The sequence below is a fragment of the Eschrichtius robustus genome, chromosome 2 (assembly GCF_028021215.1).
Source record: "Eschrichtius robustus isolate mEscRob2 chromosome 2, mEscRob2.pri, whole genome shotgun sequence".
NCBI classification, from domain to species: Eukaryota; Metazoa; Chordata; class Mammalia; order Artiodactyla; family Eschrichtiidae; genus Eschrichtius; species Eschrichtius robustus.
In genome coordinates, this window is record NC_090825.1 from 88,794,859 (window position 1) to 88,812,950 (window position 18,092).

Consider the following 18,092-nt stretch of genomic DNA (forward strand, 5'->3'; position numbering starts at 1 on the left):
TAACTGTACTTGAATAGTCCAGTTAGCTAATCACGAATAGCCATCCCACACAGATTTCTCATTTAAATCTGTACCAAATGTCTTATTTAAGAGAACTGCATGTTGCATTTCTGGTGAAATTACATTCTTATATTTATCTGTCAGATGAATTTTAGTAAACTGGTACATGCCTGTTGAAGGGAGAAGTATGAAATTGTATCAGTAATAGGTCTCATCCAGACTAGCCACATGAGATTTAATCCATGTACTTGTACATTTTTTTCTCTCCTGGTTTATATAAGTATCGTTAATGTAAAAGCAAAACTGGTTAAGAAAACATTGTCTTTACACTCTTATGCATTCTGGTTAGTATTAGGCCAAATGATTAACATTGTATCTGTGCAACCTACTTTGTTTCATTTATCTCTCTTCAACATGCATTTCAAAATAATGAGTTCTTTTTAATTTTTTACACCTAATATTATCTAAGTAACAATGCTTTTTGTTAAAGTTATAAGAATTTAAGGATAAACTCTATAACCAAAGTTATTTCTAGCAGATTTGAATCTTTAAAAATACAGTTTTATTTAAACTTAGTTTTTCAAGAATCTTTACCAGTCAGATGATTTAGTGTGCTTGAGTACTTTGCTGGTTGAATTGCTTTGCTAAGTATCCATTGGCTGGTATAGTTTCTGTTATACATTTTACTCGTTCACTCTTGTGTAAAAGCTTTAAAATAATGAAAAGTTTGTATAACGTGCCAGCCAGTATCTTATTTATGTATCTGGATTTTTCTTTAAAATCTTTTCCAGTAGTATGGTATTTTTGTAATTCAAATAAATGGACTTCTGAATAATAATTTTTACAAGTAAACATGAGTAAATGGTAGACCAAATATCTATATACATTAAATTGTAGAGACCCAGTTAAAATACCTTGTTCTGATACAGAGATTATTACTTTATGTAGTATCTTTGGAACTTTCTATCTCAGCAGACATTTAGAAAATATTATTGCAATGAAAGATTTTAGAGCCAATTTCTCATGTTAACCTTTGCAAAATAATCATTATAATTTATCTTTATAATAACATAGTTATTAGCTTATATCAATGCATTAGGTACTGTAATATAAGTTTAATTGAAGCCCAAGGTGGAATAACTTATTTTAAGCCAGAAAAGTAAATATGAATTTTCTTAAGTCAGAAAAAGAACTTTGGTATACTGAATTTCATATTAGGAATTTGGACAAGTTAGGGATAAGAAAAAAACTTAAAACATCTACTTGAATTAAAACTTCCCATCCAAAGAGAGATGGGAAGTTGAAGATGACCAAGGAAAAGAATTTAAAAGAGTTACAGATAACTAGGGCTAGGTTTAGTGTAGCGTCAGCCCTTGATTATCCACTTTCTAAGTTTTTTATGGAATCATTTCTCTTTGTCACATAGCTAAATATCATGGTGCTAAACAGAGATAACCCTATAAGACTCCATAGAAATACATCAGTGAACCTGAGAATATGTGTATGTTTATTTCTGGACCACCTTTAAATGCTGTTAAAGACATTACCCATGCTTCTATCTTGTTTCAGTCATTTACTAACTGTGCTTCAGTGTCCTCATCTGTAAAAAAGAGAAAATAATAGTACTTGTCTGATAAAGTTGTTTGTGAGGATTATGTGAGTTAATATATGTAAGGCCGTTTACAAAAGTTTGTTATATATTAGCTTTGATTATATTTACCTTAATCACCACCATCATTATTATTATTCCATTAATGAGTATATTTTAACTTATCTTGATTTGTTTATAATTCTTGTTTCAAAGACTTTGAATTTAAAAAATATATCCGTATAATACAGTTAAACATTTATCCTGCCTTTCCTATATGAACTGTATTAGCAGATAATTGCTGATTAACCAAATAATTGATGAGGGAAAGCATCTTTTTATAGAAATATTCCAACTAATAAATGGGAAACACATGATAGAATTTGAAGGAATACCACCATTTTACAATACCCCATGAATTAGTGGATGTAGACATTGATCATCAGTAGCTGCTAACATCACAAAAAGAGAGAACCAGACGTTGTCTCCTGATATTTGCCACCATGACCTCACTAAAGGTATTGAATCCAAGTGTGATCTAGCCTCTGATCCTAGCTGCCAGTTTGTAGAAAAGAGGACAGAGGACATGTTGGACTGCCCCATGAGTATGAAATCATCAAATTCATGCTGTGGAAAACTCTGAGTCGAATGGCTGGGTCTTTTTTTTTTTTTTTTTTTAACATCTTTATTGGAGTATAATTGCTTTACATTGTTGTGTTAGTTGCTGCTGTATAACAAAGTGAATCAGCTATACGTATACATATATCCCCATATCCCCTCCCTCTTGCGTCTCTCTCCCACCCTCCCTATCCCACCCCTCTAGCTGGTCACAAAGCACCGAGCTGATCTCCCTGTGCTATGCAGCTGCTTCCCACTAGCTATCTATTTTACATTTAGTAGGGTATGTAAGTCCATGCTACTCTCTCACTTCGTCTCAGTTTACCCTTCCCCCTCCCCGTGTCCTCAAGTCCATTCTCTACGTCTGCGTCTTTATTCCTGTCCTGCCCCTAGGTTCTTCAGAACCAATTTTTTTTTTTTTTAGATTCCATATATATACGTTAGCATACGATATTTGTTTTCCTCTTTCTGACTTACTTCACTCTGTATGACAGACCCTAGGTCCATCCAAAATGGCTGGGTCTTTAAACAGCTGAATTGTAAGGAAAATATAGGGATGGAGAGGGAACTTATTGATTAAAAGATGCTTAAAGATACATTAAATAAAATTTTAAAAATGTTCAAAAGTAAAAGTATAGTGTCTAGGGATGCACACTAAAAACTAAAAATAAAACTAAAAATAATGCAAGTGAGTGATTTACTGTGGAAGGCATGATAGTGGTAACTTTGGAGGAAAGGATATAGGTGGTTGTGACTGGGACCTGTCTGTCACCTGGAGGCCTTCTGCAGTATTTGGCAAAGTTCTATTTCTTGAACTGGGTGGTGATTACGAGGACATTTACCCTAATTTATATATTTCTTGTGTTTGATTTTCTGAATCAGTTTTTGTAATGCTAAAAAAGCTAAGATACTTTAACTATTCTAATTAAAATATTTGGCAACAGTCTCTCCTCTGTCCACCAAATCTAACTTATGGAGTAAAATTGATTTGGAAAATGTATTCATTGATTCACCAAACTTTATGTATATGTGTTAGTACGTGTTGTGCATATGTATACTCCACTGTGTGTGTGTGTGTGTGTACTTTATGACAGGCACTGTTCTGATGATCTATTGCTATGTAACAGATCACTGCAAAACTTAAAGGCTTAAAACAACCAGTTATTTCATTTGCTCATGAATCTCTGTTTGGGAAGAGTTCAGTGTGGAAGGCTTATCTCTGTTCCACGTGCCATAAACTGTAACAGTTGGACTAGAGGCATTAGGATCCACTTCCTAAGTGGTTCACTCACATGACTTGCAGTTTGGGTGCTGCTGGCTGCAAGTTCAACTGAGCTCTGTTTACCTTCTTGTAGATCTGTCTCTGGGTTGCTTGATGTTTGTTACAGCTTGAGGTGGCTAGGTTCAAGAGTATATGTTCTAAGAAAACCAGAAGGAAGCTGATTGTATGACCTAGCCTCAGAAGTCATGTAGTGTCCCTTTCACGATTGTCACATACTCGCCCAAAATCAAGTGGAGAGAACATATGCCCCACTTCTCAGTGAAAGAAGAGTCAGAGTTTTTATGGTAAAAAGGGCATGTGTGATGGAGATATTGTTGAGGCCATTTTGGAAAGTACAATATGCCACACGCACTGTCTCAGCTTTGTATACAAAGCTGAATGAGATAAAGTCCTTGTCCGCAAGGAGCTCACAGTTGAGTGAAGTTAACAGATAATTATAACAAGAATGTGACGAGAGTAAAGTTTGGGTACTGTCAGAGAACATAAAAAGAATACTCTTGATTTAGAGTGCCAGATCTCGGGGTAAAAGTCTGCTTTGGGCCTGAAGAAGGAATAAGAGGTGGACAGGCCAAAAAAAAAAGAAAAATTTTGGAATAGTATTTCAGGAAAAGGAAGAAGCATCATGTATCACTTCGGTAAAAGAAAATATGGTGCATTCCAAATCTTCAGTATTTATATATGACCATATTATAGGTATGAAAAATTAAGTGGAGAGAGATGAGATTGAATAAGTATGTAGGAGCTATATTATGGAAAAACCTTTTTGTGTGAATTGGGATTTTATTGTGAACTCAGTGGGGGAGCCATTCAAGATAGTAAGCAGCAGAGTGAAATGGTCTGATTTACCTTTTTACAAAGACCACTCGGGGCTTTGTAGAGAACAGGAGCAAAGAACAATCCAGGGCAGTAATGCTGGTGCCTGAACTGAAGTCACATCAGGGAGTACTGAAAGAAAGGGGCTGATTTTAGAGATATTTTACAAACTTCTGATTTTGGTGACTGATTGGATATGGATATGAGGGAGAAGGAATACCAAGATTGACCTCCAGATTTCTGCCTTCGGAATTCTGTAGTTGTCGGCGCTAGCCACAAAAGAAAGGCTCATAGGAATAGAAGCAGATTGGACTGGGGGAAGGATGATGAGTTCTAGTTGGAGGTCTGGCCTAGAGATGTAGCTTTTGGGCATCATCAGCATGCAGATGATAATTGAAGTGATAGAGATAAATGTGTTTGATTTTGCGGGGGGGCAAGATAGGAGGGCCAAGGATGGTAATGTTGGGTGACCGACATTTAAGGGGCAGGCAAAGAAAAAGGATGTTGTAAGGGAGAATGAGGTGGAACAACCAGACAGATAGGAGGAAAACCAAGAGGCAGTGATGTTACTGAAGCCTAGGGAAAAGAGGGGAGTCGTCAACAGGGAAACGTTCTGTGGAAAGTCAAATAAAGTACCCAGTGGGTTTGGCAACATTGAGGTCATGTGGGAGAGCAAATTAAAATTTCAGTGACACGAGAAGCAAGTGGCTAACAAGGCATAAGCAGAGACGGTTATATAGTTGATTTTTTTTTTTTTTTCTATCAACACTTTCAGGTAGCTAAGTTTCAGAGGGAAGGAAAAGTTAGGATAATGATCTGTGGAAAATAAAGTATATTTTAGTTGGACTGCTATCCCAATGTTGAGATTGATCATTGTGGGTGTCATTGGTCTTTCACCCATTGATAGAGTACTTCCTAATTATCTGCTGTTCTTGTATAATCTTCCTCCATTAACTCATCTGCTTTATTTTATCACATGAAGCAGAAAGAAAGTAGGCTAAGGTACTTATGATAATGCTTTCATATTGTATCTGGTGGGTTTTTTTTTTTTGATTGTTTGTTTTTGTTTTATTTTTTAATGAGAGGAAAATTCCAGACTCCTTTTTAAAATAAAAAAAAAATTTTTTTTTGGTGAGATAATCTTTTTTCTTTATCCTTTGATAAAGAGGATTATTGTTTAATTAAGATTCATCCTTTATTGAATTGCTGTTTCTCCTGGTACTATTTCAAATGAAAATCTTATGTATCTGTCAGTCAGTTCTATAGATATTATACTACAATTTGAGTAGTACCGGTAAAAGATTAAGTTTTTACTTGGAATAAAGTATAGCTGTGCAAAGGTATTCTGAATTAGAAATATTACAAACTAATCGTATAGTTTCAATGACTTCTATGGCCAAGGAAATCATTGATATTTTTGTCTTATATTGAAGATTAGAAAAAGTAATACCTGTCTTCTTTCAGCTTCATATCCATTAGAGATAAAGTTCTTTATGCTCGTCGAATTTTAAATGTGAATTGTGAGCTTATCATGACTTAAGGGGGGGTGAAATGCTTTCTGAGGCGTGAACTTTGTCTTCTGAGAAACTCTGAATATGGCTAGATAGTGTTTTGAGGCTCTGGAAAAATTTTTGCTATGTCTAAGGCCATGAAAGTATGATTAGAATCAAATGCCCTACACCTATATAGAATTATTCTAATTCTCTTGGATATGTAAAAACAAAACAAAACAAAATAACTGCTGAGCTTGCTATGTACCTTTGAGCATAGCTATTTGTGTTAAGTAGACCTAGATTGGCTCTAAACCACTTCCTCTTTTCCTTACCCATCCTGAGAAGTTGTGAATCCATCTGACTGCTACTAGACATTACAAATATTTGTATCAGCTTTCCTTCCCCTTTATAAGAAAATTTTCTTCTGTATAAACTTTTCTGAATCTCAGGTAAAACACATTGCAGCCACTTGTAAGGTAGGAAGTTAATGCTTGGCAAGGAGAAAATATTTCCAATGTGTATCTTGAAACAAGAGTTAGCTTGCCTAAGGAATGAAGACAGTGAAGAACAATCATGGTGCCTTTAAAAGCTGTGCTTTCTAAAATGTGTAGGTCATGCAAACCTAGGGAAGTTTAGTCAAGACATTTGACATTCCCTTTGGCCATTATTTAAATAAAATATAGCCTCTCAATTTTTAGGGCTGCCACTCCAACTGAACAAATCACTTCTTAACTCTAGTTATATATTGAAATAGAAAGTATATAATCAAAGTCAAAAAGAATGTTGTGGGATGAAAAATTCATCAGGAATAAAAATTTAAACACCATTTATAACCTTTCAGTTACTTTTATTAGAATCTTCATGAAATTTTGCTCTGAGTGAGGTAACTACAGGAAACCTTCCTGGAGAGGCCTTATTTTGAGGATTCAGTCATCTCTGTGCTCAGAGAGCTATATAGAGTTTTTACCTCAAACTGATGGATGAAAATACGATTAGTGTTTCTGGGCTATACTTTCTTTGTTATTATATTTTCTATGTGCATTTATGATAGGTATAAATTAAGGTTTCCTCTATAAGGACAGAGATAGACAACGCTAGTTATAAAATCTCTGGAGAACTCAGTAGGAACAAGGGGATTTAGGGGATGTTCAAATTCTCATATCTCTAAACTTTTTCTCCCATGTAATAATTTTGCTTAATAAAAAATACAATTTTAAATATTTGGAATTATTGTACTATTATTGTACCTTTAATAATTTTGTGAAACCATTGATATGGTTACTTGATGAATACCCACTCTAAATTTTCAGCTGAAAAATTGTAGTTTGGACGATGACACCTAATCAAAGTTCTTCCTGATAGTAAGTATGATATTTGGAGTTACATATTGACTGTTCTAGGCCAGTATGCTCTTCATCACTTATTGATTCTGCTCTGCTTATTGCCTAGTGATGAAATAGTGAATGAATTTCTGAAAATACCAGTATATGCAATGGATGCTTTATTAATTTAAACAGATTAGTGCCTATTGTATAGGAATAGAGACTTGGTCCTGAGATTTCTGGCTCACATAGATAACTCTTTTAGGGATTTTTCTTTTTTTTGTAAAGAGCAAGCAGCAGCTGGAGCAGGATGTGTGGTAAAGGGAAAGGTTCATCCTTTCTTCTCTTCATTTCTCTCTCCCACCTCCTTTCTCTTACTACCTCTTCTCCTTGTTTTCCTATGAGAACAACTTAAATATAAAAGCTGATGGGACAGTACATCAAAGAGAAATCTATTAGGTTTTTTTAAGGTGTAAAGTCCTTGGGAGGACAGGAAGGGATGAGGTACAAGTAGAGTGGTCACCCTTGGTGGGAGAGAGACAGCTTCATGTTTCCAAATGGGGAAGAGGTTAGAATGGAAAGAGAAGGAATGGATTTGTAGGTTTGAAAAGGGAAGTTGAAGGAGTTGCTGGCTTGTAGCTTCCTTCTAAAGAAGCTGTAGAGGGTAGAACAAGGTGGTTTTAGACACAAGAAAAGTAAGAAAGGTTTGAAATGGTTGACAACGGCAGTGGGAGAGTTAAGAAGTGAGTTGGCCAGAGAAATTTCATAGTATGTCAGATATTTAGGGCTCTTTTGAAGTAATAATCATGTGCTTCTCCCCATCAGTGGTGAGTTGCTGAATGCAGAAAGTTGAATCGATCCACCATTAGGGTTTGCTGCCTGGGGACAACTAAGAGACAGGAGAGCAAGGGAATTTAGAATATTGGCAAAAGTGTCAGTGAAATGATGTGTCGTGGCATCTCAGTTAGAAAAAGAAGAGAAGAAATGAGAAGGTGATTGATTGGGAGAGATTAGGAGACTCAGAGCCTTAGGGTTTCAGTGACGTTGGAAAATGATTATAGCGGAACTGGTGAAAGCAAACCAGTGGGGTAAGTGCTTGTGGCCAGAAAGAGAGGAGCTGGAATTAGTTAATTTGGAGCTGTTACATGTGAAGATAATGTCCAAGAAAAAGCCATGACTGATGTAAAGTGGAGGAGAATGTTTTGCCTCCTACTGCCTCATAATGAAAGCCTCATGACAGCATTTCTTGAAGTGAATTTTGCAGAATAATATTTCTTCCAAAAAAAGAGTGCATGTACTAATGCATTATTGAGGCTCTGAGACATGTTGCATTTAAGAAATCTGTTTAAATTTGTTTAACTGAGCAGTTCTAAAATCTGTGGAATTACTGAACCTTTTGTAGTATAACATCTAGTAATAACCATCTAAACTAGGGTTTTCACCAACATGTTGAGCAGTTATTTTCTGTGTCATGTGCTGAAACTGTTAAATTAATGGGAATAAGTAAGAGTAATCATCACAACATAGTAAGTGTTTATTTTGCAAATAATTGTTACATTTATGTTAATGTATTTCAATATTAAAATATTTATTTTCCTGTTGAAAGTAAATATGTGTCCAAAACATTAAAAATGTTAGTGCATTATTTTGTTAGTGACAATTGTGATATTTGTAATCGTTTATTAGAAATCTTCAATTACTCATGGATATTCTAGGAAGGCCTGCTGTATTCATTCTATGTAGCAGTCAAGTAAGGCAGATTAGTTAAAGCAAAAAAGAGAGTTTATCCACTCACATAACTGGATATATCCAGAAATTCAAACCATGTCATCAAGAATTTGTCTGTCTTCATTTCTCACCTTTTATCTATTAACTTCATTCTCAGGCAGGCGGTACCAGCAATCCCATAGTGTGGAAGTTTCTCTTAGAAAGGGGTTGAGAGTGAGACAAATGCTTAGAACCTAACTGACTTCTTTCTAAAACAGGTTTCCCAGTTGGATTTTATTTGCTGATAATGGAAGCGTAACATTATAAGCGCCACATTCCTTTCTTTAAAATTTATTCTTTTTTGTTATTTTAGTCATGATTTTCTTTTGGGTCCTGCAGTTGCTGATTCCATTCTAATAAAGTCTCGACTGAGGCCTTGAAACTTGAAATGTTCTCAGTTATTAGTTCCAGTAACAAAAGGAGCTCTGAACAGATAAGAGGATTATTGATACATGTGCAGTATGAAAATATCAAACAGTAAAACCGTTCATGAAACTTCTTAGATAAAGTTGGAAACTTAAAATGTTTACAGAAATGAAATATGTACATATTAGTCTTTATAGTGTCCTTGTGAGGTCCTCTGCAGAAAATATAAAACCAATAAACTTTATCTCCCCTACCCCCCAAGAGCAATCAACAAAAGAAAACAAACAAACAAACAAAAAACCCAAAAAACAAGAAAACCAAAACAGAATAACAATCAAAATTTTTGAGTTGTCTGGAGTTTAACCCTTTAAATAATCTTCTGGGGAACATAGTCTTTAAAGGCCTGTTGTGATAATTGACTGCTTTAGAAAATGGTAGTTAAATTAAAGTCTGTAACTTTTGATAAATTAATGGCTTCTTTGTCATACTGAAGACCCTTAAATTGTGTCTTTTTATTTTCTTGGTTTGTGAATAAAGGTAAATAAAATTATGACTGGTAGGTTACTTGTCTTAATAAAACACATATGAATGCTGCATCCTGTTTGGATATAGAAAGTCACAAGAGACGTTCATTCTTACCTCATAACCAAAATAAGGAGGATAAGGTACAAAATAATAGTTAAAAAAAATACTCATCAGGGATCTGAGGACAGAAAGAAACCTAAATGAACCAAAGTCCAGAAAGTGGCAAGCCTTTCATAGGAAACGAAAACAAAACCCAAAAACAAACAAACAAAAAACCTGTGACTACTTCCATCCTTGGTGGAACTGAGTGATAGGAGGAAACTTCCATCAAAGGGAATAAGGAGAAGTCAACTCAACAAGCTTTTAACAAACTTGTAAGAACAGTGTGTAGGCTGGTGTGGCAGATTAGAATCTGGAGGAGCCCTCCCCACAGTGAGGCAGCATCCACTCACCAGCATTTACTCAAGGGTCTTCCACAAGTGGAGCAGAGAATCAGAGAAGGAGACTTGAGAAAGATACTCCAAATGAAGTTCTCCCCACACCAAAAAGGTGGTACGCTGTTGTTGGGGGTGTGGGTGGTGTTTGAGGCTTTTGGACAGGAGGACTGAGCACTCTGGATTTTCACCAACAGAGGAAAATACGAAATCCCTCCCAAGTTGATTCTCTTCAGGGAATTCTGGGTCTTCACAGAGTACAGGGCAATGGCTTTCCAAAGGCTAGGAAGGAGGGTAGAAAGTTATCTTAGATATATAAAGTAGTGGGTGAGCCTGGAGAGTAAAGAGAACTCCCTAGTGCCCCCCTATCCCACACTCCCCCCAAAAAAAGAGGGTGCTGGAATCTTGCCAGGGCTCAGATTCCATTCCTAGCTGAAGAAAAACTCTTGATCTAGCCCAAAATATTTGAAGCTGGTGGTGAACTAATTCAAACCAGAGCAGCAGCAGAGGCCAGGCCCAACTTATTAACTACAGCCCCAATTCTAGCAGCCTGACAGAAAAAAGGAGTATGTGTGCCTCTTTCTTGAGGTAAATATTATTGAATTCAGATTCTACTGTTTTTTTTATACAAACCATCTGGCACACAATCAAAGATTATATGGCCCGCTAAAAAGTAAGAAATGTGACCCACAGCTAAGAAAATAAGCAGACTCAGATATGGCCCAGGTATTGGAATTATCAGACAATGTCTTTAATGTAGCTTTTACAAAAATACTAAGGGATCTAATAGAAAAGATAGACAATGTATATGAAAAGATGGAGAAGTTCAGCAGCAATGTGGATGCTACAAAAAATAGAAATTGTAGAATGAAAAATATAATATCAGTGCTGAGCAATTCATTAGATGGACTTGTCAGTAGACTGGACACAGAGAGGAAAATTATAGTGAGCTTTGAAGACAGGTTGACAAAGTATTCACAATGAAGCAAAAAGAGAAAAATAGGTAATAGAGTGTTTGAGATCATGGGGTAATATCAAAAGGGCTAACATACATGTAATTAGAATCTAAGGAAGAAAGGAGAGAGGGAGGTGGGAGTAGAAACATATTTGAAGAGACAATGGTTAAGTGTTTTCCAACATTTTCAACCCACAAGTCCAGGAAATTTAACAGATCCCAAGCAGGATAATTAAAAGAAAAAAAAAAAAAAACATGTACTTATTTCCTAGTTGATTATAAAAGCAGTGAGAGAAAAAAGAAACATTATGTGTAGGGGAATAATGACATGAATTTTAGCTGACTTCCTACCAGAAGCAATGGAGACCAGAAGACAAAAGTGCTGGAAGAAAAAACAAAGCCATCGACTTTTAATTCTATATCCTGTGAAAATATCCATAAAAAAAATAAATGCAAGCAGCACTTTACAACCACTGGGGTGATGATAATCAGAAAAACAGAAATAATAAGTGTTGGTGAGGATGTGGAGAAGTTAGAAGCCACATCCGTTGCTGGTGGGAATGTAAAATGGGTCAGCCACTGTGAAAGAACAGTTTGGCTGTTCCTCAAAAAGGTAAACATAGAATTACCATATGACCCAGCAATTCCACTCCCAGATAAATCCCTGAAAGAGTTGAAAACAGATACCCAAGTACATGTGTATGAGTGTTCATAGCAGCACTATTCACAATAGCCAAAAGATGGAAGCAGCCCAAATGTCCTTGTCAATATTAGTAAAACCCAAATAGTAATAATAATAGCTAATATTATAAGCATTCATTATGGTAAGGAAGAGAGGGAGGAGAAAAGAAGGGAAAATGGGAGGCAGAGAGGGAAGAGGGAGGAGAGATAAGGAAGCTGCTGTGAGAAAGACATGTTCAGCATACACAGGGATTATTTTGATCTGTTCAAAATAGTGTATTAAGTAGAATAACGAGCTTGGGAATAATGAATAATAATGATGAATAATGAATAATTTGTTAAATAGAATAATGAGCTTCGTGAGGGTATGGCTGAAACTGGTAAAGTGCCTTGATTACTAGACATAGGGACCTCTAATGAAATACTTTCATTCTCATCATAGTGTATTCTTTTTTTTTAAAAATCTTTTTTGTTTGTTTGTTTGTGTATTTATTTATTTATTTATTTATTTATTTATTTATTTATTTATTTATTTATTTTTGGCTGTGTCGGGTCTTCGTTTCTGTGCGAGGGCTTTCTCTAGTTGCGGCGAGCGGGGGCCACTCTTCATCACGGTGCGCGGGCCTCTCACTGTCGCGGCCTCTCTTGTTGCGGAGCACAAGCTCCAGACGTGCAGGCTCAGTAGTTGTGGCTCACGGGCCTAGTTGCTCCGCGGCATGTGGGATCTTCCCAGACCAGGGCTCGAACCCGTGTTCCCTGCATTGGCAGGCAGATTCTCAACCACTGCGCCACCAGGGAAGCCCCCATAATGTATTCTTTGTTTTATAATTTATTAGTTTAAGCAAAGAAGATAAATGTACTGCCCTATTATTATGTCCCTTAATTGTTTTAAAAGCAGAATTTCAGTTAAGATGTCTTGATAATTTAACTCATAGTACTGTAAGTTTTAAAAAAAACTGAAATGCACAGTTGCTCACTGAGCAAAACCTATCAGTACTTAAATTGTTGAGTCAGTGAGGTGCTGAAAAGGAAACTGGTTGGTGTACATCTTGCACTACTGGATACTTTATTAAAAGAATTATAATACGTTTTTGCTCATACATTTGAGAAAATCTCCATGGAACATGAATTATACTTCGGTATTGAACAGGGAGGGAGCTGATTATAGCCTGGGGCTTGGGATTTATGTCCCTGGAGAAATCATTTAAGAAGTTACAGAGTCAAGAAAGCAGGAAGAATGATAGAAAGCTTTACAACCTAGGTTTCGTTGAACTCCATTCTGTTATACTATAAATTTCCTTAGCATTGTTATTTTAAGACAAAATCTTAATCATTCAAATGTTCCTTTTGCACATTTAGTTTCCAATTTCATTATTTCAAAATATGAAAATGCTTGACTTAGCAAGGGGGTTTTCTTTTAATAAATGTTCTTAATATGCAAGCATCAAAGAAAAAAAGACAGCATGACAAACTAGGTTACTAGGCAGTGAATACTTCTAAAATGATTTCTCTTCAGTCAGAACCCAATTGCTAAAATAAATCCTTTAGAAACTGTTTTATACTTAAATTGTATACCGTGATGGGATGGGAATTGAAACTGTGTATCCTTCATTCTCTCCAGCAAATCAATATCTGAAAAAGACTAAGTTATTTGTTTATTTATAAATGCATTCCTTTTATGAAGGACATATTGATATTTGAAGTATTTCATTTATGTTATAGAGTTATCAACAGTTTAGAATTTTTTTCAGGAGACAATCTTCTCTAGCCTTATAATTTCCCTGTAGTTATCTCTCACAAAATCCCTCCAAATTTCATGGCTGCTTTGCATAAGTAGTCCCAAAGATATTTGGCACTCAGCCTGGAGTTTGAGCATGAATGTTATCTTTTTCTTGAATCTTATTGCCTACTGGCTTGAATAAGTCTCTGACTGTTCCTACAGGGCCAAATAATCACTTGCATTGTTCCTTCTAAGAATGTTATTAGGTTGAGTTTATTTACGGAAGTCTGTAAGAAATAATATATGGTTATTGCTTCAACAAGCTATTATTAACAAAAAAGTGTTCCATTGTTACCTTTCACTCTCCTTAGTTCATCCTTCCATTGGGGAACAAGTTCTGAGGGCACCCTCAGGCAGGATATAACTAATTGTCCTAAGGGGAGTAACTCTGGTTGCCAGCCTGATGCAGTGGAGCTCTTCTGTGAAAGTTTCATCAATGATCAATGCAATGCACGTGATTGGGGAGTTGAACAATGGTCACGAATTTTTTGAGATGAAGATTTTTATCTAGTCCAGTGTCCTCCTGTTTACTGATATGGAAACTTAAGAGCCAGAATAGTTAAGTGATTTGCCCAGACTTAAACTCTTTTTCCCTTCTGACATCAAGAACCTTATCGTTTCTACCTTAGTGCCTCCTTTAAGAGCCTTGCTTTGAGAACTGTTCTGTGCTTTTTGGTTAAAGTTGTTCATTTGTAATTTACCATGGCATCTAAATAGACTGTCATTTGGAAGAGCTGGGGTGTTTGGGATTTTTTAAAAATCTATTTCTAGTGCTTGAGAAATCTTCTGAAATAAAAACATTTGGGAAGGCGAAAACTGTTAAAAAGGTATAGCCAAGATGTGGAGAATGGAAGAGTGGGGAGTAAGGCATATACAGCAGTTGTTTTGTAATTAAATTTATGAAGAATATGTCACAACTACAGTACCATCTGAAATTTTCTGTTAGACTGGTTCCTTCTAGTTTGTGTCTTTTTTTTTTCCTCTGAGCGCTAGTATTTGGTTTTCTGTGTGTTTCCTTAGCATTTCTTGTTTTCTGTCATCTCATGAATTTCTATTTCTTTCTTATTTTTCCCCAAATCATGACATTTATTGAGGGACCAGGAAAATAAAATGCTATAGAGTTCATATGCGTTTGGTTATTTTTAATTCTTAATGTTAGGAAGCTTACATTTTATTTACTTGGAAGACAGAGTGGATGGACATAAGCTGTGGATAAATACCTAAATACCTAGCATAACTGTGTATATACTAGATAGTTTACTACTGCTGAAGGCTTCTTTCTTAATCTCTCCAGGAAAGAAAGGAGAGGCTATCCAAATTTGAGTCTATTCGTCATTCAATTGCTGGAATCATTAGGTCTCCAAAGTCTGCACTGGGCTCTTCAACAGTAAGTAGGATGAACTCTGTGTGCTACTGAAAATAGTCATTGTCTACCTTCTTTCTGATATACCAATGAATATAATATGTAAACTTGTATTTATGAATGGAAAGGTAAGTACACAATTTAACTTTTTGTGGGCATATGAGTCTGTGTATATATGTGTATATTAAAACCCCTAGTAACAGTGATGTAGGCAGGAAAGAAAGAAACTTGTATTGTAGATTTTCTGTACTACATATAAGTAGTTACAGGGAGTATTTTATGTACTTTGGGGCTTTATTAGAAGAAAAATATAAACAAATTTCTTTTACAGTGAAACATGTTTTTATAATAGGGATTATTGTATATGTATTTTTAAAATGTATCAGTTTATATGTGTGTTCATACCTTTGAGAACATTTTAATTAGATAATTGAAGTCCGTTTGAAATTTGGGCTAGGCACATCACAGTAATGCATAGAATATTAATTACCCCTAGTAATAGCAGCTATAGGCAAGCAAGATAAAAAATATTCTTATCTCATTTATATATAAAATTACAAAGTATTTTTCTTCCTTCATGACCTATAAAACTAAATTATCAAACTTTTTATTCTAGCCATGCCTCATTCACAGTAGAGCCTTATAATAATATTTTATTGAATGATGGTTAAAACAATATTCAGTACAAATCAATTACATGCTTCTCCCCCCATCTTGTGAAGTTTCTACAGAATAATATCTTAATATCATTTCTTATTCTTTAAAAGTTCAGCTAAGACAATGTGACCTCCTCTTATTTAGAAAAAGAAAGTGTTTCCTAACCTTAGATTAGTTAAATGTCCATTCACATTTTGGATTTATTTGCTCTAATTCCTTTTTAATGTAAAACACATGTTCCCATATTTATTCCACTCAGGCAACAATCTTTTATGTACAATTGCGGCAAAGCGTCAAGTATTTTAATTAACAAAAAAGCAGAAAATTATATTTTTGTATAAAAGAGATAGATTTTAACCTTTGATGCTGCCACTGTCACTTCCAATATGCTGAAGTGTTCTATGGAAGTAGAACTAATGCAGACCATCTCATGTGGCATTAAATAGCAAGTGAAAATAAAAATAATTATGGGCAAGGGCTACATGATAGAGTAAGTCTCTTTCAAATCTTATCTCCTACTTTTGTTTTCTTAAATTTACAACTTTACAGATAAATAGTAGTTCATAGGACTTGGTTTATTATGATTTGACAGTCAAAATAAAGTATAGGAGACTTGATTAAGAGTTTATAAGAAGTTTCAGAGACTCTATGAAGAGAGTCTTTTGATAACTTTTATTAGAAGAAAAAAGAAAAACAGTTCTTAAAAGGAAATATTTAAAAACAGTTTTTTAAAAAAGAAAAACAAATGTAGTTCTTGAAAAGAAATGTTCAAACACCTCAGTGAACCGTTTATAAAATTATTTAACATTAAAATGAGTCAGTGAAACACAGGGCATAATTAAGTTGTCATTAACTCACCTTTATTTCACTTAGGTCAGAGGTCTTTGTGCCAGCACCTAATAGCTGATTTGTGAAAGGTGTCCCCCACCATTTTTTCTTCCTGTGTGCTGTTAAAGATCAAGCTTGACTTGAGTAAAATGTCTGAAATACTTGAGAGCCAAGGCTCATTATAAACTCAAGGTTTCTTTTAGTTTTATTCTTAGATGGAAATGTAGGAGAGTGGAATTTAGAGCTTAAAAAGTTTAGCTAGTGACAGAAAAATAAGAATTCTATGATTGTGGGAATGGGGTACCATTTCCCATGTTTGTTTTTTTCCCTACAACTTGGGCTGCCTGAGAACCTTGTGCCCTCAAGACAGGTGCCTAGGAGTTCGCAGTGGCTCTGAGACTTCATGCTGCCTACATTACTTTGAAGTTCATTGTTATGGAAAGTTCAGCTTTTGGCTCTAGGCAGAGCCTGTTTTGATAAATCAGGGTTGATCCGAGGACGAGAGAGATTTTTTCTTTCAAGACACACTGATTTACATCTAAAATTAAAAAAACCCTATTTGTTCATTAAGATGAAGTTGTACAGGGTTGGCACTCCTAAAAGCGTGTCAGGTATAGTATGTACAATCTTCATAATTAATTGGTATAAACCGTAACTTTTTAAATATCTGAAAGTATTTACATATTGTTTTCTCAACTTAAAAGTAAAATTATTATAAGTAATTTTACTTAATAAAATTCTTAAGTAATTTTACTGAAGAATAAAATTACTTTATTCTTCAGTAAAATTACTAAATTGACAGTGATTGATATAGGTTAAAATTTGGTGTCTACAAACTGCTTTTACCTGAAATGAAGTGCCTTTCCCACAAAACATGTGCCTCATTCAGATATACATTTTTAATAAATTTATCAACATCTTGAAGCTATGAAATAAATGCCCATTTCATTTAAGAATATGTTCTCTCTGTAACTGAGAATTCTAGGGAACGGTCACTTCCTCCCCCAGTTGATCACATTTTTATCTTCATGATTATGGCAATCATTATCTCCATCAGTTAAGTGCCCTTTGATATTGCCTGATTTATTCAGAAATCTCATGAACTAAAAAGATTGAGATAGTCTGTAGTTTATGACACTGTGGTACACTATGAATAAAGGTACAGAACTATTTCTGTAAGGTGTTAGATATCCTATTTATTTGAAGATTTTCCCCTGGACTACAGAGGTAACTGAGGTTTTAAGTCTTACTGCGAATGTGAAGGTTTCAGGTATTAAGTATGATAATCTAAGATGGATAAAATTTAGAGGCTCCTTAATTGTAATTTAAAATTTTTTTCTGACATAATTTAGTATTTTTTGGAGTATTCTAGTTTGGTAAAGGTAACATAGAGGAAGGAAAATTTTTAATTGCTATAAATGATTTTTTTCTTCATAAAAAACATTTTTTAAAAACCCTGCAAAATGGCAGACTTACGCCTATTTAAATTATTTTATTGTGATATACTTCACGCAACACAAAAATCAGCATTTCAAAGTGTACACACAGTGGTTTTAGTATATTCATTATGTTGTGCAACCATCACCACTATAGAATTCCTGAACCTTTCAATCTCCGCAA

General features: G+C 34.9%; 1 protein-coding gene across 8 annotated transcripts in view; it reads left to right on the forward strand.

The window, feature by feature from the left end:
- Positions 1 to 18,092, forward strand: part of FER (FER tyrosine kinase) — a 462,076-nt gene that overhangs the window by 203,258 nt on the left and 240,726 nt on the right. For all 8 annotated transcript variants that reach the window (XM_068535703.1, XM_068535705.1, XM_068535706.1 and 5 more), the window contains one exon: positions 14,919 to 15,011. In XM_068535703.1, the coding sequence (XP_068391804.1) occupies positions 14,919 to 15,011 (93 nt within the window). The remainder of the gene's footprint in view (positions 1 to 14,918; positions 15,012 to 18,092) is intronic.